Source organism: Mastomys coucha, unplaced genomic scaffold, assembly GCF_008632895.1.
Source record: "Mastomys coucha isolate ucsf_1 unplaced genomic scaffold, UCSF_Mcou_1 pScaffold5, whole genome shotgun sequence".
Lineage (NCBI taxonomy): Eukaryota > Metazoa > Chordata > Mammalia > Rodentia > Muridae > Mastomys > Mastomys coucha.
In genome coordinates, this window is record NW_022196911.1 from 74,850,407 (window position 1) to 74,875,952 (window position 25,546).

The window sequence follows — 25,546 nt, forward strand, 5'->3', positions numbered from 1 at the left end:
TGTTCCCGTATCTACTGAGAAAAAAAATTTACACAGAGAGCTGAGCAGCTTGCCTATGATCAGAGCTAGCAAGGAGTCAGGAAATGACTGTGTCACATTGGCCCCGCAGCCCATGCATACATACCCTGCTATGTCCCCAGAGTGGCCCTTCCCATAAGGACATCATCGTCCCTGTGCCTGAGAAGCTAAGCCCAGAAACATCCAATAGCCAACAAAGGTGACGCAGCACCTGAAAAACCACAGAATGCAGCAGAAACCTGTAAGATCAGAAGCAGACTGTTGCTGTCGTCCAGAGACCCCAGAGAAAAGCACTGACAGAAGAATCAGCAAAACCAGGCTCCTGGAGCAGCAGAGGCCAAAGAAACACCGCTGGGGTATTGGATCTCAGCCAGTCTGGACCAGCAGAGATGGGTGGGGGTCAGCTGCCCGCTGCTTTGAGACACTTAGTTAACTAATTATGCATATTCACCTATCTAATGACACAGATAGAGGAAAAGTAGGAAAATATGCCTGAGCCATGGAGAAGAGTGGACAGGCCATCTAGGCATGTCACACGTCACACTCAGAATGATTTCAAACTCCTAGCTAGGTCTTGGGGAGAGAGAGGGCTGTGAGAATAAGGAAGTCCCCCAATAACTGACAGGACCAGGCCAGAGCAGGACAAGCTTGGGGATCACCAGATAGAGAGCCCCTCCCCCAAGTCTAGGGACATAGGCATTGCTCTGCCTGATGGCAGAGAGCTGGGCTAAAAATCTCCCTAGGTCTCACCTCCCCAGAGACCAGCTACCTAGGGCCACCACTTCTCAAGTGGGCTTCTTCAGAGTGAACAAAACTAACCAAAGGTATTTCCTATGGAAGCTTCCTTAGGTGGGGAATCACCACCAAGAATGTATGTGTGTGTGTGTGTGTGTGTGTGTATGTGTGTGGTGTGTGTGTGTGTGTGTGGTATGTGTGTGTGTGTGTATGTGTGTGTGTCAGGGGGAGGAGAGCCTTTCAACACACTTTCTACCTTTGTATGTTTGAGTATTTCCATAATAAAGTTTAAAAACACACTGCTATGCTCCTGTGATCCCAGAGCATAGGTGTATAAGACAGAAGGATTATCTTGAGGTCAGAGGCCAGCCTGTGCTACAGTGCAGAGATCTCGTCTCTAACAAACAAGGGGTGGAGAGATGGCTCCGTGGTTAAGAGCCAATCTCTTAGATGCTCTTTCAAAGGATAAAAGTTCAGGTCCCGGCACCCACGTCAGGTGACTCATAGCTAGCTGCTCACAGAACTCCAGCTCCAGGCAGACCGATGCCTCCACAGACAATTGCACTCACTTGCACATACCACACAGAGATACAGACACGTAATCAAAAACAAAATTAAAAAAAAAAAAAAAAAAGCCCTGACCTACAAGATAGCTCAGCAGGTAAAGCATGTGCTGTGCATACTTTAGGACCTGAGTTTGATCCCAGGAAACATAAAAGTGGAGACTCTCTCAAGTGTGCATGCATGCACACACACACACACACACACACACACACAGGAGTGCATACACAAGGGACCTCAAAAGTTCAAGGTCATCCTCAGCTACAAAGTGAGCTAACCTGGGCTATCACAAAAAAATAAAATAAAATAAAATAGCATCCAGGCTCAATGGCAGCTCTGCACCTTCTTAACAAATCCCCAAATCCCTGCTCTTGCTCTTTACACCTCTTTTACCGGTTCCTTTTCTGCAAATAGAGGAAGATGGGAGGACTCCCCCACCCCCAAAGCTCTTGGTGTAAGGACCACATGACAGAGAGCACTCCTAGCAAGGAGGTCGGGGTGACAAGCAGAGGGTAAAATGTCAGCTACGGTGACACATCCATTTGTAGCAGATATGGGGGGCAGTTTGGAAACCACACGCCATTTGACCTGGCAATCTGAGGAGGTTGAAGTGGGGTGGCATCAGTTGTTAAGTCTGAAACCTCAGGCAACAGATAGGGAGGGAGAGAGGCTGGAGAGTCCCCATGGCTGCCCCAGCCAGCTTCCTCAGGCCTAGGGGACAGAAAGAACTCCGCCTCTCTCTCACACACAGAAAAGCCACCACTAGCAAGAGGAAGCAGCTTCCTTCCCTCCCCTTCCGAGCCAGCATTTCCTTTTTTGTTTTAAAAAGCATTCCTTGTCTGCAGCCCAGCCCTTCCCCTCTCCTCCCGCCAGGCTCACACAGCACCCAGAGCCATCCGAATGTCTCCTGCTTTTGTTTTCTGTCCAACTAGAAGTGGGGGGTAGGGGAAGGGGGGGAGGAGAAACGCAACAGGGAGGGAGGGGGATGCCCAGACAGGCAGAACTCTCTGAGCATCAACGGTGGAGAGATTGAGTGCCAAGAGACCCGTGCCACCACATCTAGACCACCTCCCCCAACAAAAGGCCACTTTTCCCTAGAACTGAGTCCACTGGAGCTTGGGCTGGCTCTCTGCCATCACCAAACCCTGCCTTCCACCTCAAGAGGGACCTCCAGTTTATAAAACACCAATACAACAACACTGGTTCAACCTAAGCCTACAGTGTCTTTTCCTCACTCAAGGCTAAGGATCAAGGCTAAGTTCCCTCAACTGTAAGGGGAAAAGAGTCCCTAGTTGAATCCTTTGGGACACAGTGTTACAGGAGCCTCAGGGCCTTAGCCCCTGAGGTGGGGGTAGGGGGGACACAACAACACACTAACGTAATACATTCTCTACTTAAAACCCTCTTTCAAAGGAGCATCTTGCAACATGGGAAAGGCCAAGTGAAGCCTTTTAGAGACCCTAAGCTTAGTGGGACAGGAGTCTAAGGCTCTGTTCAGTGAGAGAGAAAACACGTAGATCACTTTTTTAAAATGACCTGTAACTGGGGCTGGATGATGACTCAGCATCTAAGAGCGCTGACTGCTCTTTTGGAGGACCCATGTTCAGTTCCCAGCACCCACATATCAGTTCACAACCACCTGTTAACTCCAGTTCCAAGGAATCCTGCCTCTTCAGGTACCAGGCATGCACAAAGCACACAAGCATACACCCAGGCAAAACATTCTACATTGTGGTGGTTTGAGTAAGAATGACTTACTTATATTATTTGAATCACTATGAGAGAGTGGCACTATTTGAGAAGGATTGGGAGGTGTGGCCTTGTCTTAGGAAGTGCATTAGGGAGGGGTGTACTTGAATACCTTCCCCCTCACCCTCACCCCTTCTTCCCACCTCCTCCTCCACCTGTAGATCAGGATGTAGCTCTCAGGTACTTCTCTAGCATCATGCCTACCATGCTCTTCTCCATGATGATAATGGACTAACCCTCTGAAACTGGAAGCAAGCCCCAAAATTAAATGCTTTCATTTCTAGGAGTTGCTGTGTCATGGTGTCTCTTCACAGCAACAGAGCAGTGACTAAGACATACACACAAAATAATAAACCGTGAAAAAAGATAATCTCTGATTTCTTTTTTTTTCTTTTCAACAAAACTGTGTGCACTGAGCATGATGGTGTAGACCTGAAATCCCAGCACACAGGAGGTTGAGGTTCCAGAAGAATCACTTCAACTTAGAGAACCACCTACCTGGTCTAGATAGCAAGTTCTAGGCAATGGGGGCTAAATATGGAGACTATTTAGATAGAGTCTGTCTTTAAGAAATGAAAAACAAACAAACAAACAAAAAACAAATATCGAAGACCAAAATTAATCAGTTAAGTTAGTTTCAAAGCCTGCAGATATGGTAGAGACCCCCACCCCATCAGCCGTTCATAGCCATGGAAAGCAAAAGCCTCCCGATCAATACCCTGCCGATACTAGCCTGCAGTTGGTGCTGTGTGGAAATTTATTTTTCCTAATCAGAGCTGGCTGGTTCCTGCACTGCATATTTTAGTCTCCATTTTTCTCCCTCAAAATTGTGAATGCAAATGTGAGCTCGTTCTTGTCATTATTCCCAGGGCAGAAAAATGAAGAAGGGGGAGGGAACTGCAAGCAAGCAGGACGGTTTCACCGGTGCAATCTGCCCAGTAAAGATGCTCCGCTACCCAGCAGCAAGAGAACAGAGAAATGCAGGCATCCTGGAGCACTTGGGTGTGAGGGCCACGTGTATGTGTGGAGGGGGGTGGGGCTGTCTAGATTGAGACTTTTTTCTTTCTTTCTTTTTTTTAAGATTTAATTTATGTATATGAGTACATACTATAGCTGTACAGATAGTTGTGAGCCTTCATCTGGTTGTTGGGAATTGAATTTAGGACCTCTGCTTGCTCCGGTGGCCCACTCGCTCTGGCCCAAAGATTTATTTATTATTATAAGTAAGTACACTGTAGCTGTCTTCAGATGCACCAAAAGAGAGGGTGTCAGACCTCATTGCGGATGTTTGTGAGCCACCATGTGGTTGCTGGGATTTGAACTCAGGACCTTCGGAAGAGCAGTCAGTGCTCTTACCCGCTGAGCCATCTCACCAGCCCAAGACTTTTTTTAATGTGTAAGAATACATGACAGAGTTTTTGTTTTATCTCAACAGCTGGCCTCAGAGTAAACCTCTGCACTTCCGACCTGGGTTTTACAATAGGAAAAAAAGGGGAGCGGAGAGGGATTGTGGAAGGGGTGAGGGGGCCAGCGATTCGGATGCAAAGTAAAAAATAATGGTACTAATAATAATACTAGTTTAAAAAAAAATAGGAAAAGAAGCCCAAAGAAGATGTCAGAAATACACAGTTCCAACTGCAGGCAAGGCAGTGATGGGAAGGGCCTTGCTTTCCACAGGTGTGAGGTGAGCTGCCTAGGGAGAGGCAGGGTCTTCACCATATCTGGAAACAACTAGAAAAATGTCTGTTTCTCTCTATCTTTCTTCCTTTTTTTTTTTTTAAAAAAAGCTGGAGAACGGTTTTATGAGACTGTGAAGGAGAAACAAGGCAAACTATAAATCGTGGAGCGGCTGGGAGGCGGGAGATGGAGATGAGGAAGAGAGAAAGTGACCCCGTTCTGCCATGGAAGCTGGTGAGCAGCTGCTTGGAGGAACTGGAGCGGGTGCTTCTGAGAGCAAGCGAGAAGGCCCAGATGTGCAGGAGTAACTGGAAAGTGAGCAGGCCACGTGACAGAGGCCTCACCATACAGCCCACAGGCTGGCCTGGAACTCACTCTATAGCCTAGAGTCCAGGTTGGCCTTGAACTTGAGAAGCCACCCTACTCTGTGAACGCAGACATTGAAAGCGAAGAGTGTCATTACAATTATCTTGACAGCGAAACCAGCAATGGAGGGTGGAGGTGTGTGTGTGTGGGGGGGGGGGGAACCTCAGCCTCTTCGTGAAGTTTTCCAAGTCCAGGCTCTACTGGAGGGAAGGTTTTCAGGAGAGCTATCAGTGAGCAAGCCTTGAACTGTCAGGGACAAAGGCAGTCCATTCTGCCTGGGTGTGGTTGGTGGTACAAAAAAGATCATCCATTGGGGTGAGCCAGGCCACACAAGATACTTCAGCTTTCAAAAATCCCACTCAACCCTCCGGGTCCCTCAGAATGGAGGAAGGAGAGAGGGACAAGCTATTTCTTTTTCTTAGGACAAGGCATACGTCTTCCCTGTCAGTTGGGCACATTCAAAGTACTACTGTGTGTCACTCAGGGAAGAGGCTCTAGCTCAGTGCTCCCAACCACTCTGCTCTCATCCTCCCTAGCAGGTAAAGCGCCTGGGCAAAGGCGCTTGCTGCCAAGTTGGCAGACCTGGGCTTGATCCTGGAACTTACAGAGTTGTCCTCTCACCTTTACTCCCCGCCCCCATCCCCCTCGCTGCTGTGGCATATACACCCACATCTATACATACTCTGTGTGTGTGTGTGTGTGTGTGTGTGTGTGTGTGTGTGTGTAATTTAAATACCAACGTATTGAAAAAAAAAAAAAAAAAACCTTTTTTAAATAGACACCAGATGGCCAGAGATATAGCTCAGTGGTTGCAAGGACTGGTTGCTCTTCCAGAGGACCTAGGTTTGATCCCCAGCCCCTATGTGGTGGGTTATACATCTGCTAACTCCAATTTGAGGGGATTCGATACTCTCTTCTGGCCTCTGAGGGCACAAGGCACATATGTGGTGCACATACATGCATGTAGGTAAAACACTCATACACATAAAAATAAATAATTTTTTTAAAGATTTATTTTATTTATATGAATACACTGTAGCTGTCTTCAGACACACCAGAAGAGGGCATCAGATCCCATTACAGATGGTTGTGAACCACCATGGAGTTGCTGGGAATTGAACTCAGGACCTCTGGAAGAGCAGTCAGTGCTCTTAACTGCTGAAGCATCTCTCCAGCCCAAAAAAATAAATAAATTTTTAACCTAAGTGGACAGATACTAAATGTATTCATACATTTTAATTCAGCAAAAATCTTAACCTGTAGGAAGATATGTCAGCATGCCAAAAAAAAGTATTTAAAAAAGTCCAAATAAGGAAGCATTGGGACATGCCTCACAGTGCAGGTTGTGTGCCTTTGATCCCTGCACTTAGGATGCAGAGGCAAGTTCAAAGCCAGCCTGGTCTACAGAGCGAGTTCCAGGACAGACAGAGCTACACAGAGAAACCAAAGCCAAGAAAACTGGCATCTGGTTAAAGGAATGTGTGGTGTGCACGGTAAGCTCACTGACAGTGACACCACAAAGTGCACACGAACTAGAGACACTTGCAAGGCACGCACTGCAAGCTCCTGAATATTACAGAGCACAGCACGCACCTTCCCATGCAAATGCAGTGAAGATAGAGGAGGAGTCAGAATAAAAGGGGGGGAGGGTGCCTAGGGCTTGGCTCTGGCAGGTGATTCTGAAGTCGCCTAGCTTTGTGCTTCCCTTGTGCAGAGGAAGCAGGCATCAGTGTGTATCTTAAGCACTGCAATTAAAGGTAGCAGGTTAGAAGATACACTCCTTGTCTCAGAGTTGCTCAGAAAGAATAAAGCAGGTAGCTGTTAAAAAAGAAAAGAAAAAAGAAAAAACCCGGGCGGTGGTGGCGCATGCCTTTAATCCCAGCACTTGAGAGGCAGAGGCTGGCAGATTTCTGAGTTCGAGGCCAGCCTGACCTACAGAGTGAGTTTCCAGGACAGCCAAGGCTACACAGAGAAACCCTGTCTCGAAAAAACAAACAAACAAACAAACAAAAAACAAAAACAAACAAAACAAAAAAAAACCTGAGTGGGCTGGGCATGGTGGAGCATACCTTCAGTCCCAGCACTCAGGAGGCAAAGGCAGGCAGATCTCTGTGAGTTCGTAGCCAGCCTGGTCTACATTCCTAGTTCCAGCCAGCCAGAGTTCCACAGAGAGACCCTGTCTCAAACAATAATAAAATATGAGTAAGTCCATCTCAAAGCAGCTTCTCCTTTCTCAGAATGAAACCAGCCAGGCTGGTTGCCTCACCACCTGCTTTGAGGATGTGCAGAGCTGTATGGGAGGGAAGGCACCCAATGCTGAGACTCAAAGGCTGTCCAGGGCAGTCACGAGTGGATCCAGTGAGCTGGAAGTGAGCCCATTCTGGGCCAGGCCTTTCTCTTACTGACCATCCATTCCCTCGCTGTCAATAGTCATCACTAACCAAAGTCCCTCCCCAAGCCCTCCCCCATCAAGGTTTCTAGAGGCAGCTGGAAAGGCTGCAAGGTGAGACAGGGAATGGCTGGCTGCACATGTCTATAACTTCAGCACTGGGGATGCTGAGGCAGGAGGATGGCTGCAAGTTCAAAGCCAGTCAACTCAGGTTTAACTATCTACTAAACTCAGGCTCTCTGGCTCTCCTAGTTCAGTTACAGAATCTTCACACTGGGAATGAATTCTCCCAGTTGCACTAAATGATCAGTGTAATGAAGCATATGTTAAGAGGCTACTGGAGAACTTCACATGGAGAATGTTCAAGAATGTTCCTGATGTATGTGGGCCCTCTCTTTGCAGAGGTCACTCCCATGAACCTTGGTGTGTCTACAGCTAGGAGGCAGTCCGTCTTTATCCCCAGGCCTGCATGTTCTGGGTGCAGATGTGATCAGCCCCCCACCCCCAGCATCTGGGCCTTCTCTACACACACAGCACGTCCTCCTTAGGCCCCTCTGAAGGACAGCTGGGAAGTGGATCTGTCCAGAGTAAAAGTCACCAAGGTGAAAAGTGGACACCCTTTGAACTAAATGTAAAAATGACACTAGACAGCCTGCTCTGCAAGGATTAAAAACAACAAAACAAAACAACAAAACCAACAACTTAGAGGGCTGGTAAGAGGGCTCAGAGGGATAAAAGGGCTTTCTGCCAAGCCCGACAACCTGAGTTTGATTCCCTGCATCTACACGGTAGGAGAGAAGTGATTCAACAAAGCTGTGCTCTGACCTCCACACACACACATCATGAATAAATGTAATGACAAATTTTAAGGCTCAGCTTAAGGACTCAACCAAAGCTTTATCACTTTTCTGCACGTCTGCAGTGTCACCACAGGCACCTTTGTGCATGGTCCCTCTCTGGACCACCGCCAGCAGGCAAGCACGGAAGCATCTGGAATGGAATGCCGCTTCCCAGGATTATGAGCCAAACCAGGTGTCTGAGAGAAGGGACAGCCCTGCAGCTAGGAGGCGTTCCCTCTCTACCCCAGGCAGCATCCCCAGCCTGCAGGTCCTCGGTGCAGATGTGATAAGGCCTCCTCCCTCCAGCATCCAGGCCTGCATCGGCTCACAGCCTTCACACACAGCATGTCCTCCTTAGGCCTCCTCTGAAGGACAGTTGGGAAGTGGGTCTGTCCAGGGTAGAAGTCACCAAGGTGAAAGTGGACACCAAAGAAGACGGGCCCTCAGCTCCATGTCCCTTTGGTGATAACTGGAGTCTCTCAGGCAAAAGGTTATAAAACCAGGGCAGAGAAATGTCGCTTTCTAGACACTACCTGAGCTAGGAAAAGAGAACCAGGTTCCAGTCAGATCTTTCCGGAGAAGTCTGCCTTGGGAACAGTCACCCAGACTCTGGCAATGTTTCCTACAGAACCAGTAGGTCAGACTGACAGATTCTACGAGATTCCTAACTCAGGGCCCATGTGGAACAGCTCTCTACCAGCCGTGTAGTGGAGGCTCTGTTGTTACTGCCTGATGACCACTTTAGATTGAACACACCCCTCACACCCAAAGACCAGGAGGGCACTCCACCTACCGGAGCCAATGTAGGCACCAGCTAGGGTTGCTGTAAACACACTGGTAGTAACGGAAGGCCTGGCTAGTAAACACATCCCTTCACTTTTAGAAGTTCCACTGGACACTTCCAAGGGCTGTGAAGAAGCCAGGCCCTCACACAGAAGACCCTGAACTCTGCCCAGCCCACTAGATGAGTGTCTCTGCCTTCCCAGGCAAAGCCTCCAGTGGTCAAATGCAGAGACTGTACCCACGACTGCTTCTGTTATCCTTTCCCCGGAGGATATGGTGAGCCCTTTAGCAACCCTGCAACCCATACAAGACACCAAGCCAAGATGAAGCCCGTTTCTAGGCCGTGCTAATAGGCTGGCAAGAAAGAACAGATGACAGAGTGCCAAGAAAGTGAATGAACATGAATGAGGTGATGTGGGCACCTGCTTTGCACACCGCTGTCTCCCCAGTGCACAGATGGGACCCACAGTGAACCCACAGATGAGACCAGTAGGACCAGCTGTATAGCAGGCCAGGTGTCCCTCGATGAGCACAGCTGAAGAGTGACAACATCCCTGCTTGCCTCGTGTAGTAGTGAGAGCTCTAGAGAGCCTGCCAGAGATAGGGCACCAGATCCTACCCAAAGGCACAGCCCTGCAACTTCATCCCGATACACTGAGTTCTGGTTGTGCCTTCTGTGCTTTCATTTAAACAGGGGAAGTGTGTGATGAAGTTGGTGGAGCTCCTAAGAGATTGAAAAGAGACTAGCAGACTGCTGGGCAGGTAGGAAGTGAACACTAAGCCTTGGCTCCTTTTTCCCCTTTTACATGCAGTATTGGAGATTTGAACTCAGAGCCTTAAGTACCCAAGGCCACTGTTCTACCAGCAAGCTATACTCCTCATCTCCTTTAACTCCCTTTTCACCCCAGTGGGACTGTTCCACAGAGCAAAGCCATCAGCAGACAGCATGCCACGGTGATCTGAGATCTTCTCAAGCAGCCTGCCCCTGGTCGGGTGCTACAAGGGACATCCCATAAGTTACCACTCCCACAGAGAGTTGAGCTAAGACGGACCAAAGTGTCCTGTGACTCCTGAGAGAACAGAAGTCTGATATAGTTGTATAAGCCAAACTCTTCAGTCAGGACCCAAGAGACAAAAACAAGAGAATAGCCATGAGTTCAAATCCAACCTAATAATCTATATGCTGAGCTCAGCCAGGGCTACATAATGAGACCTGTCTCAAGGTCATATAAATAATTATGCATATATATTATAGACATATATACACATGTATATATGTATACATTGCCGAGCACACAGAGAAGCTAAGGCCCCAGAGATGAAGTGATTCACCCAAACTAGCTGGTAATAATCCTAAGAAACCAGCTCATTTTAAATGGCATTCAAAGTATATATATATATGTATATATATATATATGTATATACATATATATATATACATATATATGTGTATACACACACACACATATATATCAGAAATCTGGGGCTGGACAGATGGCACAGCAAACAGTTAAGAGAATTTTCTGCTCAGGCAAAGGACTCAAGTTCATTTCTCCATACCCACATGACAGGTAACAACCTGTAACTCCAGTTCCAGGGCTCCTGACTCCCTCTTCTGGCCTCCTCAGACAGGCCTGAGTTAGCTGCCCTTCTACATGCTGCTAGATTGGACTGCCCTGATACAGCCTTCTTCCTGCCCTGTGTCATCTCCTGCAGGAAATCAGTTCTAGGCACTTCTTCTAAATGTGCCCTGGGCATGAATGTCTCCAGGCCCCATCCAGGGAATGTGTATAAGCAGACACGGACTCCACCAAGCACTACAGGTAAAAGCACTCCATTCACACTTTATAGGCAGGTGGGGAAGCTTGAGAGTAAAGCTGCGGGGGCTTCCCATTCCCTTGCACTTCTATGGTCAAGATGCTCAGAGTAATAAAGGCATCTACTTACATAACCTGTCCAGTGATATTCTTAAATAGGGACATCTACAGAGAATAGTATACACATTAATTTAACCCAACAGAGTCCTCATCCAGTCCCACCCACCCAGCCCCCACCCCCATCACTTAACCAGAGAGAATGCAGAGCTTTTCAGAAACAGAGTGACGGGAACCACTCCAACCTCTTTGCCGAGCACATGGGGAAGCTAAGGCCCCAGAGATGAAGTGATTCACCCAAACTAGCTGGTAATAATCCTAAGGAACCAACTCCAAGGTCAAAATTCCCATTTGAAATGGCATCCGAAGTCCTGTCTTTTCGGGGACCGGAAGGACCCTTCAAATACACTGCAAAGAACAGGGCATGTGTCTTGTTCACACTGCAAATGGCCCATGGGTCTTCAGAAGCCACCAGGGATGACCTCGCAGTGCACCCAGTAGGGAGGCTGCTGCCTAACCAGCTCAGAGGCCTGAAGCGCTGGAGACCCTGAGGTATATCTGATGTCACAACTTTGTCAAAATATGCAACATCAGAGGACAGAGAGAATTTGCAGAGAATAAAGAGTAAGCCATCCTACAAACACCCTGGGATCCAGGAGTCCCTCAAAGGGACCTGGAGAGGAGCCACAAAGGCCAACACAAAACATTCAACAGCCCAACAGCACAGCAGCCCGACAGATAGACAGCGCAGGACACCGACCCGAGCTATGACACACAAGGCCTCCTACTGTACCAGCTTAAAAAGTGAACTTTGCTGGACACACATACTCAGGTGTGTTCAAGAAGTCCACACGCAGAAAATCCCAGTGCAGGGCTTTGTTGGTTTGTTTTTAAAGCAAAGCCCTGGTCAGTCCTGCCATAGCAACTGTAACAAAAAAACAATAATAATAGCCAGCACTGTTTGGAGTCTCCCAATGTCCCTGGCTTCGTGGCTTTTATGAAAATAACAACTAAGGGAGAGTCACCCTGAGCAGTTTGGATCAAACAAGGATTCAGGCTTGTGGTGTGAGAGGAGGAAGGACTGGTCTTGTAATAATTACAGCAATCACCGGCTGGCTCAACGACAGCTGGCAGATGCAATCAGCAATAGAGAGTGTGTGTGTGTGTGTGTGTGTGTGTGTGTGTGTGTGTGTGACAGACAGAGAGAGAGAGAGAGAGAGAGAGGGAGGAATTATGTATCTAATAAGTCATCCTCACACCTACAGAAACCAAATGTGGCAATGCCGGTGGGCAAAGGCCCTTAGGGAAAGAGTTATTAACTGACCCCTTCACTTTCAAAGGCCTTCCAGTCTCTGGGCAAAAGCAAGTTGGGAAGGCACTTGTTTTCCTCCAATGTGTAAGGGGGTGGGGGAGCTTCCCCTTCTGAAATCCCAACCACCTTTCTGGCTGGTTCTTCCAAATCCTTTTAATGCTGCACTTCCCAACTATAATTTGAGAGAAGAGAGCTCACACATCTTGTTTCTTCAATGCACTCCAGGTCATCTCTGTCAGCAATCCCCTGAAGTAGCCTGCTCTTACCAAAGGTTCCCTTCCCCAGTATAATCCTTCCTAGGCCAAAGCTCAATGTCTAGGGTGGAGTAAGGAAGTCAATGGGTAATTTCATTTTAAGCAGTGAACCGCTGTGACATCGCCAAAGACAAGCACCCCAACGCCCGAACAGCAAAAATGCTGTTTCAGCAAACACTTTTTGAAAAGCGGCAGAGACCTGGTGGAAAGGAAAGAAACAGACAAGGAGAGCGGCAAGTGAAGGGAAAGTCAGTGCCACCGACTGACGCTCACACTTCAGGGGACGTTCCCCCCCCCCCACCCCACCCCCATCACCCCAGCCCACGCTACCGGACTTAAAGCACTCGGAGAAAAGAAAGACCGGCGCGTGATTCAGTGGGACAATGACTACTGTGGGGACTGGAAATGGGGTGAGGGCGGAAAAGAGGTTTGCAGTGGGATGCCCATGTGCATCCTACTCGGCACGCTGGTCTTCGAGACTAGATCCAGTCCCACGCTAACACCCCCCTCCCCTAACTCCCCTAAATTCTTCCAAAGTGAGCGCTGGCCGTAGGTCCTCACACTGCCGCATCAGCGAGTTCGGGCAAGGGAGGAAGACTCCAACTAGCAAACCCGGCTGCAGGATGCAACTCGGGAAGGAAAGCAATGGGGCGGCTCCCGGGCCACCGCCGGGTCCGGACGTGGGGCTCAACGGCCCCTTACCTCTAGGGTCCGGATCTCCTGCTGCGTGAGGTCGTTGGACACGGAGCACTTGGTGCGCAGCCCGCGCAGACTGCCGATGGAGATATCGATGAGCTTCTGCAGCTGGCCGCACTGCTGCAGCGCCCGGCTGGCGGCGGCCCCTGCGCCCCCATCAGCCGCGGCGCCCCCGCCGCCGCCCTCCTTCTTCTCGCCCATCGCTGCCGCGCGCAACGCCGCTCTATCCATGCCTCGGCATCGGGGCCGCTGGGGGCCGAGGCGAGGAGCCCGGGGACACGGGCGCCTCGGCAGGAAAGCCCCGAGCCGGGAAGGCTGCACTAGGAGCGCCCCTCGGCGCCGCCGAAGCCTGCAGTCCCGAAAGCCTGCTGCCCAGTCCGCTCCTCCTACCGCCCAGACGCGGCGGCAAAGCGAAAGCCTCCGCGACCCGACGGCTGTGGTTGCAGGAGCCTTTAAGCGACCGCGGGGGCCGGATCGGGGCCGCGGCGCATTCTGGGACTTGTAGTCCGCGCCTCACATCTGCCTTCTGGCCCGCGCCCTCGGGGCCCCGCCCGCACTCTGGCCCCGCCTGACGCCTAGAAGGGGCTGCTCTGCGCCTGCTCCAATTCGTGTATGTCGTGGTCTTGAGAGTTTGATTCCCAATCCTCTTTGGTTCCTTTACCCCCATCTCCCACTACTACGCCCTTCTCACACACGCAAGCGCACACACATCAGTAGCTTCCTAAGATCGGTGAGTGGGGTGGGGCAGGGGCTGATGGCTCAGACTAAGACAACCCCTGTCTTGTGGGATATTGAGGGTTCCAAAATTTTTGTGTGAGCTTAGGGGTTGCCGTGTATGGGAATGTGCTAAGGGTGTAGCTCAGCGGCAGAACATTTGCCTGGCAAACACAAAGCCCTAGGTTTGATTCCCCAACACTATCAAAAGAAAAAAAAAAAAAAAGAGAAACTCCCACCTTCATCTAAATCTCAAAACACTCGACTCTGAGTTGTGTTTGTGTTCACATAGAGCTTGACCCTGAATTGTCACACCAAAGTTAATGTGCAGGCAAGGAGAAAGGACACAAAATAAATTCTGTGTTCTATTTGCTCCACAAAATAAGTTTAGTGCCCCATACCCTGAAGATGTCACATGGGCAGGATATTAATTTGTTGAACACTTCTAAGAGTTTTGAGGCAGAGAGAACCTGGGTTCAAATTTGATTCCCACCACTCAACTACCCAGTATATGAACTTAAACAAATTGGCTTTACTCTGAGTGCTCAAGTTTCCCCTTCACATCAAATGGGATAGTCATAGCCCATCTAGCCCAGAGGGTTTCTAAAAAGGTTATGTTTGTACAGCACCCAGATTAACTACTGGCATGGGTGATCATGCGTACACGTTAGCTCCTTTCTAACCTCACAATGTCTAGACGAGACCCTGAGCCTAAGCAGTCCGTGGTCTTAGCAGCAGTATTTCCCAGTCCACCCTAATTTAAGCTTTACCACACCTGCTCATTCTCCTCTCCTATCAGTCCATCTCACATGTTCTAGCAATAAAAATGAAGTGAAAATGAGGCAGGTGGCAGTGGCACTCGGGAGGCGGAAGTAGGAGGATCTCTGTGAATTCGAGGACAGCCTGGCCTACAGAGCAAGTTCCAGGACAGCCAGGTCAGGGCTACACAGAGATACCTGTCCTGGAGAAAGGGGGAAAAAAGTGAAATTGAAGCCAAGTGTGGTATACATCTTTAATCCCAGCACTCCAGAAGCAGAGGCAGGAAGATCTCTGTAAGTTCAAGACCACGTTGGTCTAATAGTGAATCAAGACCAACTTGGGCTACATGTATCGTGAGGTGTTGCCTCAAAACAGTGCTGGGGTAGGGAGAGAGCTCAACAGTTAAGAGCACTTGCTCCTGCAGAGGATGAGGAGTTCTGTGCTCAGCACCCGTGTGATGGATCACAACCATTTGTAACTCCAGTTTTAGGGCTTCTGATGCCTTCTAATCTCTGGGGGCACCAAGTGTTCACATGGTTACACATACAGACACGCAGGCAAAACAGTCATACCTATAAAATAAAATTAATCAAACATAGCTAAACAGAAAGAATTACTGATTCAGCTAGGTGTGGGAGCTCACATCTATAATCCCAGCACCTTACAGGCTGAGGCAGGAGGATTCCTTACTTGAGACCAGCCTAAGCTATCTAGTGGGACCCTGTCTCAAAGGGTTATAATGATATAGCACTTGTTCTCACTCTGTGAACAAAACCCCTGTGCTCTACTTAGACATTTCCCTGCCCTCACTTATAGCCCACCCCAGACCCTCATCAGAGAAGCAACTGCCCTGAAACAAAACTGCAGTGGTGGTTTTCAAACTTGCACAGCATCACAGTCAAGGGGAGGACTCCTTCATCCTAGGCCTGTAGTTTCCTGATCCAAGGCCCTGAGCCAAACCTGGGCCTTGAGAATTTGTATCTCTAGCAAGTTCTTAGGTGGTAGTGACGCTGCAGCTATAGACGGCATGCTTTGAGAAGCCACAGTGCAGGCCAATGGACTTCTCAATCTCTCTCCACCTTGTTGGTTTGAGGCAGGGTCTCTCACTGAACCTGGAGGCTGCCAGTTCTGTGAGAACAGTTGGCTAACAAGCCTCAGGAATCACAGGCATGTCTTGCTGGCCCACCTTTTACATGGGTGTTAGAGCATCAAACCTAGGTCCTTAGGCTTGCATGGCAAGCGCTTTACCAACTGAGACTCCTCTCTAGCTCTCGTGACCATATTCTGCCCCCAAACCCTGGCCCAGACCCCTTGTTGTCCTGTGGCCTGTGGCACTCATGTCTACCCATGCCACCACGGTGGCAGCAACAGAGCTGGAGACTAAACAAACGCCAGCCTCTTGGCTGTTCTCCTTGAGGGCTGACATGTGTCATAGGCATACATTCACACAGACACACATAAACATATGTAAAATAAAAATAAATCTAAACTGAACACACACCTCAATAATAAATTCAGATATGTTGGGTGCTATGAAGGAAGAAAAAGAAGTGTCCAAAGAAGGTCTCCGATCACAGACCTGAGGTTGGCTGGCTTTATTATGTTTGGAGCACCCACTATGTAGCCTAGGGTGTGACCTTGATCTCCTGACCCTCCTCCTACCTCTGCCTCCCGAGTGATAGGATGACATGTGTGTATACCACACTGGGCTAAGCAGAGATCTAAATAAGGAAATGAAGCTACCTATGCACGTGGCTCCCCAGGAAAGGCCCAATCCAAGCAGGGGCCACGTGCAAGGGCCCAGAGGCAGGAATGTGACATACTGCAGGAAGAGAAGGAAGGCTCACATCACCACAGTGTGATGAGAAAGAGCAGATGGAGATGGTACAGGGAAACTGGACGGGGCTAGATAAAGAAGGGCATAGGAAGGAAGCTGGGAATCGACTCTAAGCCTATATCACCCCTAATATGGCACAAGAGCAATGATAACTACATCACCTGGGAGCCTCTTAGAATGCCATGGGGGTGGGCAAGATGGCCCAGTGGGCTGCCAAGCCCAAAGATCTGAGGACAATCTCCGAGTCTCACATGGTGGAAGGAGAGAACATACTCCCAAAAGTTGTCCTCTGACCTCCAGATGTATGGTGTGACACATTTTACACACACACACGCCATGTAAAAACATGGGGGAGGAGAGGGTATAAAGGAAAAAAACTCCACCAAGAAGCAAGGTGTAGTGGCCCAGGCACTAGAGAGGCAGGAGAATCTGTTCACGGTCAGTTTCAGAGTTCTGTACGCAGCCTGAACTACGTGAGACCCTGTCTCGTACAAACAAGCACAGGTCTCTAAGCACAAAAAAAATGGGAGCCAATATATATGTTTATATAACATATTTTATAGAGATAATTAATATTGTGGGAGTGAGCGAGTGTGTGTGTGTTTGTGAGAGAGAGAGGTAGAGAGAGAGAGAAAGAGAGAGCTAGAGAGAGGGAGAGAGGGAGAGAGAGAGCGCTAGAGAGAGGGGAGGGAGAGAGAGGACAGGTCAGAGGATGACTCTGGTCTAGGGACTGAACTGGGTCATCAGGCTTGGTAGTAACTGCCTTTACTTTCTGAGTCATCTTCCCTGCTTCCTTGTTTGAAAAGAAAATAGATGACTCTGTCTTGAGAACACCGGTGTCTTGGGAAGGGTGCTGTCTTTTTCCTGAGCACCCTCCTCTTCCCTCATGCCTATCTGTATTAAATCTGTATTAAAATGGTTTCTTGAGCTGCAGCTGGAGCTCAGCTAGCTCAGTGCTTGGGTAGTATGTGCAAAACTCTAGATTCAATTCCCAGGACCACATAAACTGGGCCTGGTGGCACAGGCCTGGACACTGAGCTCTCAAGAGGTAGAGGATCAGAAGTCCAAGGTCATCCTCAGGTACAAAATGTTCAAGGCAAACCTGGGATATGTAAAACCCTATCTCAACTAAACAAAAGTAAACCAAAACCACCAACAACAACAACAACGACAACGACAACAACAAAACAAGACCAGTTTCTTTCTCTCCTTAAGTGTGTTTCGTATTGTTAGACTGTGAGCATGAAAGTGGAGGTCGGGGGCAGCTTTATGGAGTCTCTGCTCTTCCCTTTACATGGAATCCGGGGGACTCAGGTTGTCATCTTGCAATAGCAGGTATTCTTTCTGGCTAAGCTTCTCACTGGCCCATAAACCTGTTTTTTTAGTAAGCTCCAACTTTGTTTGATTAAAAACAACACAATACAAACTAGCAGTTGCCAGTCTCCTACCTTAACCTCCTGTCACCCTGTTACACTTTCAACATCTCCTGATTATCTAGAACACCTCAGATAGTGCCAGCGCTGTATACAGGGCTATTCTGGTATGTTACACAGGGAACGGTAAAAGAAAAAAGTCTAAGAGGTGAGGGCTGTGGAAGAGCTCTTGTCTAACATCTACATGGCCCTGGGTTCCAACCGAGTCAATTCAGGAGTGTTGTGTTACTCTACATCAGTCCAGACACACTCTGCTTTTGGAACATTTTTTGAAACAAGGTTTCACTCTGTACCCCAGGCACCCTTGGTGACTGCTGTCTGTACCCAGCTGGGTGCCTGCTGTATGGCATTACCCTTATCAATTATCTCAGGATAGGGGATGGGGCATGGAGAGCTTTCATACCAGGATGCTTAAGCTGTCATTTTTAAACATGTCTTTAGGTGTGTGTGTGTGTGTGTGTGTGTGTGTGTGTGTGTGTGTGTGTAGTCAGAGGTCAATCCATGGGGTTAGGGGATTGAACTCAGATAATCAGGCTTGGCACCTTTACTCGCCCAGCCATCTTGTTAACCCCTCCATCATGCCCCTCCCCCCCAAACAGAGTCTCTCTATGGAGCCCTAAACCAATCTCACAACACTCCTGCCTCAGTCTCCCTACAGGTGTATGCCATCACAGCTTCAGACTGTCACTTGTAGCTGCAGCCTGGTTTCTCCACATTTTTACTTGGTCTGTTGACCTAATTCACAGACACCTACCCTATCAAAACAGCAGAGTCATTTTCCTGGCATCCACAATCCATAGAATTCTGCTCCCCCACCCATCTCCCTAACTGGACTATGAGTCTCCATGTGTTCGGGTTGATTTATGTCACTGTGGCAAAACTTCTGACCTTTCCAAGAATTTATTTCTTTATCTGTAAAAAGTGAGTCTAGGAGGGCTGGTGAGCTGGCTCAGCTGGTGAAGCACACAAACCTGAACTCAATCTCCAAAACCCACACAAAAACGGAAGGATGACCAACCCCACAAAGCACGGAAGGATGACCAACCCCGCAAAGCAGTCCTCTGACTTCCACATGTGTGCTCACACACATACAAGTCATACAACCTTTTAAATATTTAATAAGATCTAAGAGCCCCTCTCTCCAAGTGGCCAAAGGTGAAAGAATAAAGCAGCTGGGCTGCCTACCCATCAGTAGCTAAGGTGGGCTTGTCTATGCTGAAGGTGAGAGGTATTCACCCAACCAGACCAAGCCTGCCCCATAGCATGCATTCTGGAACACACACCATTACCACTGGTGAAGGGTGGTCAGAACCAGAGTCTGGACCAGGCTCAAAAAGAAGCCAAATTGAAAACTGGCCTTCTTGTCAGGTGCTGGGTTATAATCAACACTTAGGAGAGTGAGACAGGAGGATTGTTGTGAGTTCCAGGTAAGCCTAGGTTGCATTATGAGATCCTGTATCAAAATACCAAAAGTAGAGAACAAAAGAAAAATAACCTTAGGATTGAAACTAAAGCCTCTCTCTCTCTCTCTCTCTCTCTCTCTCTCTCACACACACACACACACACACACACACACACACACACCACAACCATAACTACATTCTCAGAAATGTAGAGAGAAATTGGCTAGAAGAGACCAGAAGGAGATACAAGACACTTTGGCTTCCAATTACCACCTAGGCTATTTATTCTCCCCTACTTTCAAAATCTTTGCAGGTTTGAAGCCTCTGGGGTACAGCATCTTATGACAATTTCCTTCCCAAGCTGGCTTGCTCCAGAGCCCAGGCCACCAAGGAGGGTCTTCTCTTCATATTCCCTGAGCTCTGGCTTCCTCACTACACTAAGTTTCATCAAAACCTCTTGCCCTTAGTGCACTTCCCCTTCACACTCTCAGGCTCAGCTAACCTCTATCTTTCACACTGCCACACCCTCCTCCTGCCCAACTGGGCTGAAGCAGCTGTGGATGCTGGAAGAAAGCACAAGGCCCTGCCACCCACTGCCCTTTAACGCATGACCACAGACCTCACATTGGCACTCTCTAGGCCTGGCAGTTACGCCAGCCTTCCCTAGACAGTTCATGTTCCTGTTCTCTAGGACAGCTATCCCATACACTCTCTCCTCTGAGTCCTGGTTCATGAAAAACCAGAAGCCTAGACACCAAATCTGCCAGCCTTTCTGCCTTGGGCCTAAGATCCCATCCAGCTTCTGTTCTTGAATCACAGAAGTGCCTCCTATTTAAGTCTAAGTTAGACTCGGACTCTAACTTCAGGTTCCAGCCTGTGGAGCAGGCTTGACGCTTCTGAGCCCCAGCATTCTTGTCTCTGCAGCATCATGTTACCCCACTTGCCCTGCTATGTTCCCCCTACCTTTCAGACAAGGTCTCACTATGCAGCACTGGCTAGCCTGGAACTCACCAAGCTGCCTTTGACTCCCAATCTGAAGCCAAGTATGACCCTGAACTCCAGATTTTCCTGATCCTGCCTCTGTAGTGCTGCTGTTATAGGCTTGTGCTAGTACACCCAGTTTAAGAATTGCTGAAGATCATATCTGGGACACTTCATGCTAGGCTAGCCCTCTACGAACTGAGTTGTACTCCTTATCTACTACAGCATCTTGCCCAACAGTGTTGCCCTTTCCTATATCCTCAGTACTTTGAACAGTGAACTGTGAACTATGCACAGCCGGTGCTACATAGCTGTTGAATGACTTCATAGCAAGGAACTCTGAGAACTCGATACTGGAAGATCAAATCAATATAATTCAAGAACTTTGTTATGCTTTCAGAAAAATGACTCCAGTTACATAGGTATCGATCATACTGAATATTTTTTAAAAATTAAGATTTATTTTATCTTATACATTGGGGTGTTTTGCCTGCACATGTGCACAGGAGAGTGTGTGGTGGATGCCTGTGGAGCCCAGAAGAGAGCGTCATCTGGAACTGGAGTTACATTCAATTGTGAGCCACCATGTGGGTACTAGGAAGAGACCCCAGATCCCCTATAAGAGCACTAAGTGCTCTTAACTACTGAGCCATCTCTCTAGCTCCTTCTATTACATTTTTGTTCGTTTCTTATTTGGGGGACAGAGTCATGCCTATGTAACCCAAACTGACTTCAAACTGCATCCTCCTGCTTCAGCCTCCCAGGAATCACAAGTCTGCACTAACAATTCATTACCCATTAAATGTATGCATGCACACACACATGCACACACACACATTCTACCCATAAGTATAGATGAAAGTACCTGAAAATCTGGTCCCGCAGATTTGGCAGAAATGGAGCTCGTAAGCAAGCTATGGCAATACCGGTCCTCATTCAACCCCACAAAATATCAAATCTGTTTGTATGCTGTAGTGAAACATTGTCTCTGTTTTCCAATTCTGTAGTTCTAGGTTTTAACATATATTACCTACATAGTCCCAATCCAACTGCTCTTCATGTTTCCTTGGCGTGGAGACCACCACTCACTTTGACTCCTGCCTTCTGGGAAGCGCCGAGGAACCAGAATCACCTCCCCCTGGATGCCCTCCTTCACCTCCAGGATAGCCCACATCACTTCTTCCGAGTCTCTAACATTCCCAATGCTTAGCAGCAGCACAATGGGACATGCCTGCCTCCAAACCCTATGCGCTATCTCCTGGGCAGGAACCTTAACCAACTCAGTCAGTGTAGCCGCAAACTTTTCTTTCCCTTTGCATCTCTTGCTGTGGACTGTGGGCCTCCGGAGGAAGCAGGAGACACAGTGCTCCAAAAGGCTTGCTGTTCCTTGTTGAAGTTAGCGAGCCAATTAAAGTTAAAAAACCCTACCCTGGCTGTGTTTACTGTGCTGGGAGGGTTGGTTTTACTGCAAGGAGAGGCAGGACTAACCTCAGTCCAGAAAGAAGGCAAAGGATGACGGGAACAACGCACTCCCTACACTCGCACCAGGACAGTCCGAGCTCAGAATCCCACAGTTCACAGGTGTCCACTGTCTTTTCCTGCCACATGCTTGTTCCCAGGCGCTGATGCTGCTGGAACACTGTGGGTGGAGAAGCACCCAAACACAGGTGCTTGGGTGGGAAAGGTGCTCCAAACACCCTGTGGTTATTTACGAACGTGCAGCTAGCATCCTGCATCCTGACAGAAGCATGCGCTCTCAGTAAGCCTGCCCTATTCCCTGTGCCCGGTAGCCAGGTTGCTTACACCAAATGGTGGAGATGTGGTTCTTCTCTGTGCCTGTTCCCAGCTCTTTACCTTTTTTTTTTTTTTTCTTTTTTGGTTTTTTGAGACAGTGTTTCTCTGTGTAGCCCTGGCTGTCCTGGAACTCTCTCTGTAGACCAGGCTGGCTTCGAACTCAGAAATCCGCCTGCCTCTGCCTCCCAAGTGCTGGGGTTAAAGGTGTGAGCCACCACTGTCCAGCTTCTTTACTTTTTAAAAACAAGGTCAAAGTGGAAATCTCTGGTTTCTGTGGAGACTCAGTTGTATCCTGTGATTTTTCTGGAAGCTTTCTTGTGAAAGGGTGTGTGATATTTAGAGAGAGTATAACCCCTCTGAGAATGAGAGGACACACTGTTGCATTGGTTCGCCTTGCAACACTTTGCAACACTGGTCTTGGCTGATGACAGTCTTGCAGTAGTGTTAGTATACCTATAGAAGTCCTGCTGGTCTTCACTGATCATGACTTCCTAGAAAGAAACCTGCCAGAGAACTTCTCCTGGTACTCTGACAGCTTCTGGCTGCTTCTGTAGTCTGCCAGAACCTCATAGTTTCTTCTGGATCTAGCCACTGCTACTAATTATTGTTTGGTGTTTTGGACTGGACTGCTGATATCCTGACAATGAAGACTGAAATCGGCCCAAAGACCTACTTCTAAACAGGTCCACAGTCCTCTGTTCCTTATTAACCTTTCTTTTCCCCTACCTTTGGTAGGTGGGGTAGAAGGGATGTTGAAGCATTTAAGAACCCTTATTAAAGTAGGTTTTGAAAAATCTAAGCCTACACAGGTTCTTATGTAATCCAGGCTGATTTCTAAGTCCCTAGGTGGCAGAGAATGACCTTGAGATTCTGATCTTCCCGCCTCTACTTCCAACATACGGGATTACAGGTGTGCACCACCACCACCTGGGCTCTGTGTATGTTAGGCAAGCACTATGCTGACAAGCAATGGCCCCAGCTTCTTTGAATTTATTTTTTAAGTTAATGTGCTATGTAATAGATTTCATTACACCATTTCATACACATGCGTCATTATACTTTCTTCTTATTTATCTCCTCATCCCATCTCGTAGATAAATTTATTTTCAATTAACTAATTAGAGACAAATTTAGCCTACGTATTTCCTGGCCTTAAGCCTTAGACTCCCCATTGCTGAAACGGCACGCATGTGCCACTGTATCTGGCAGCTATGTGGCCCTCATTATGGTGGGGGTGTCTTTTTTGGGTTATGTCATTCTTTTTCCGTTTTCGAACGCCACCAATATTGTGTTCCAGGATTGCTGGTGAGATAGTGAGATTTTGGGTGTGAAATGACTCAGCAGGATGTCCCCAGCCTACCAGTCCCACCCATTGAGGGATACTAATGGTGCCTCAAGGGGACTCCATATCCAGACATTGTCAACAAAGAGAATCTGTTCTCAGCCCCCATCCAAGTGAGGATTGTCCCCTCCTACCACAGAGTGCCATGAAATAGCACATGCTTGGCTGGTAAAAGTACTTGCCATGTGTCTTGGTTAGTGTTCCTATTGCTGCAATAAAACACCAAGCAAGTTGAGGAGGAAAGGGTTTATCCAGTCTACACTTTATCCATTGCTGTTCATCTCTAAAAGGAAGTCAGGACAACAGCCCAGAGGCAGGAGCTGATGCAAAGACCGTAGAAGAGTGCTGCTTACTGGCTCGCTTGCCATGGTTTGCTCAGCCTGCTTTATTATAAATCCCAGGACCATCAGCCCAGGGATGGCACCATCCACAATGGGCTGGACCCTCCCCCATTGGTCACTAATTGAGAACATTCCTACAGCTGGATCTCAAGAAGGCTCCTCCCTCTCTGATGACTCTAGCTTGTGTCAAGTTGACACAAAACCAGGCAGTATGCCTGTAACCCTGATGACCTGAGTTCAATCCCCCAAACCAGTTCCTTATAGCTGCTCTCTGACCATGAGCAGGGGCTTGTACATACATGCACATCATATATTACACACACACACACAAATAACTATGTAAAACAAGAATTTGTTTGTGGGTTTTATTTTGTTTTGCTTTGTTTTAAGACAGCCTCATTATAGCACCCTGGCTGTCCTGGAACTCACTCTGTAGACCAGGCTGGCCTGGAACTCAGAAATCTGCCTACCTCTGCCTCTCAAGTGCTGGGATTAAAGGCCTGCACCACCACTGCCTGGCACACTACACCATCCTTAACAGCAAGATTCGAGAAAGCCTATCTTTGGTGATATCCGGGCCCTCCTGTGACATCTGAGCCTGTGACACAGCCCTGCCAGGGTGGTTAGGTTATGTAGCACAGGATCAGTGTGAATACTCAGTTCTCCACGCCAACCCACTGGATCCTGCACTGCTCAGGACACCTGGTGGCCTCAGACTCCGCCCTCACCACCCCACCCCCATGTTCCAGAAGTTAAGCCCTTTCTGTAGGTTTAATAGTTCTGTCCAAGGTTCAGAGGCTCAATTGTTATTTATAGCTTCAGGCTCTTAGCAAAGCACTGGCTAGGTCTGTTAATGTGCATCCAGGTCTACTCCAGCACCCTAGAAGGACGTACTATGAACCCCACTCCCTAGTTACTACAAGGAAGTTAAAAGTTTCAGATAGATTAACTGCATCTCACTGCTGGGTCCTTCTGAACTTCTTTATTGTTCAGCTGCCCACGGCAGGGACCTGGCTTGGCCCTGTGTAGGTTTACCCAGCCATCTGGTCTGTAAGCTGGCTTCCGAACTCTGATGTCACCTGCCTCTCAGCCTGGCATCCATGAGGCTGGCTGGTTGGCTGACTTTCCCAACTCCTTCACACACACACACACACACACACACACACACACACACACATTTTTGGGTTTTATTGTTTGTTTTTGAGACAGGATCTCCTGGAACCTGATAGATAGCCAAGGATGTCCTTGAACTTCTATTCTCCTGTCTGTCCCCCAACTCCTGGGATATTAAGTATGTGCTGCTATGCACAGTTTATGCCAATGCTGGGTCTCAATCCCAGGTTTCTGTGCATGTTGATAAGTACTCCATCAACTGTGTGCACGCATGTTTGCCAGCTGAGCCATGTCACTAGCCCATGGCACTTTTTTAAAAAAAAGATTTATTTATTTATTTATTTTATGCATATGAGCACACACTGTAGCTGTACATATAGTTGTGAGCCTTCATCTGGTTGTTGGGAATTGACTTTTCTAGGACCTGTGCTCACTCTGGTCAACCCTGCTCACTCCAATAGACCCTGCTCATTCAATTGGCCCTGCTCACTCCGGCCCAAAGATTTTTATTTATTTATTATTATATGTAAGTACACTGTAGCTGTCTTCAGACACACCAGAAAAGGGCATCAGATC

General features: G+C 48.2%; 1 protein-coding gene across 6 annotated transcripts in view; it reads right to left on the reverse strand.

Moving 5' to 3' along the window:
- Positions 1–13,725, reverse strand: part of Ksr1 (kinase suppressor of ras 1) — a 138,999-nt gene extending 125,274 nt beyond the window's left edge. For 2 of the 6 annotated variants that reach the window (XR_004113713.1, XM_031354589.1), the window contains exon 1: positions 13,260–13,721. Coding sequence is in view for 5 of the 6 variants with exons in the window: in XM_031354589.1 (XP_031210449.1) it covers positions 13,260–13,484 (225 nt within the window). In the remaining variant the exon portion in view is untranslated. Of the gene's footprint in view, positions 1–13,259 lie in introns of all 6 variants that reach the window. The other 4 variants (XM_031354584.1, XM_031354585.1, XM_031354586.1 and 1 more) reach the window with 4 other exon arrangements.
- Positions 13,726–25,546: the final 11,821 nt, after the last annotated feature.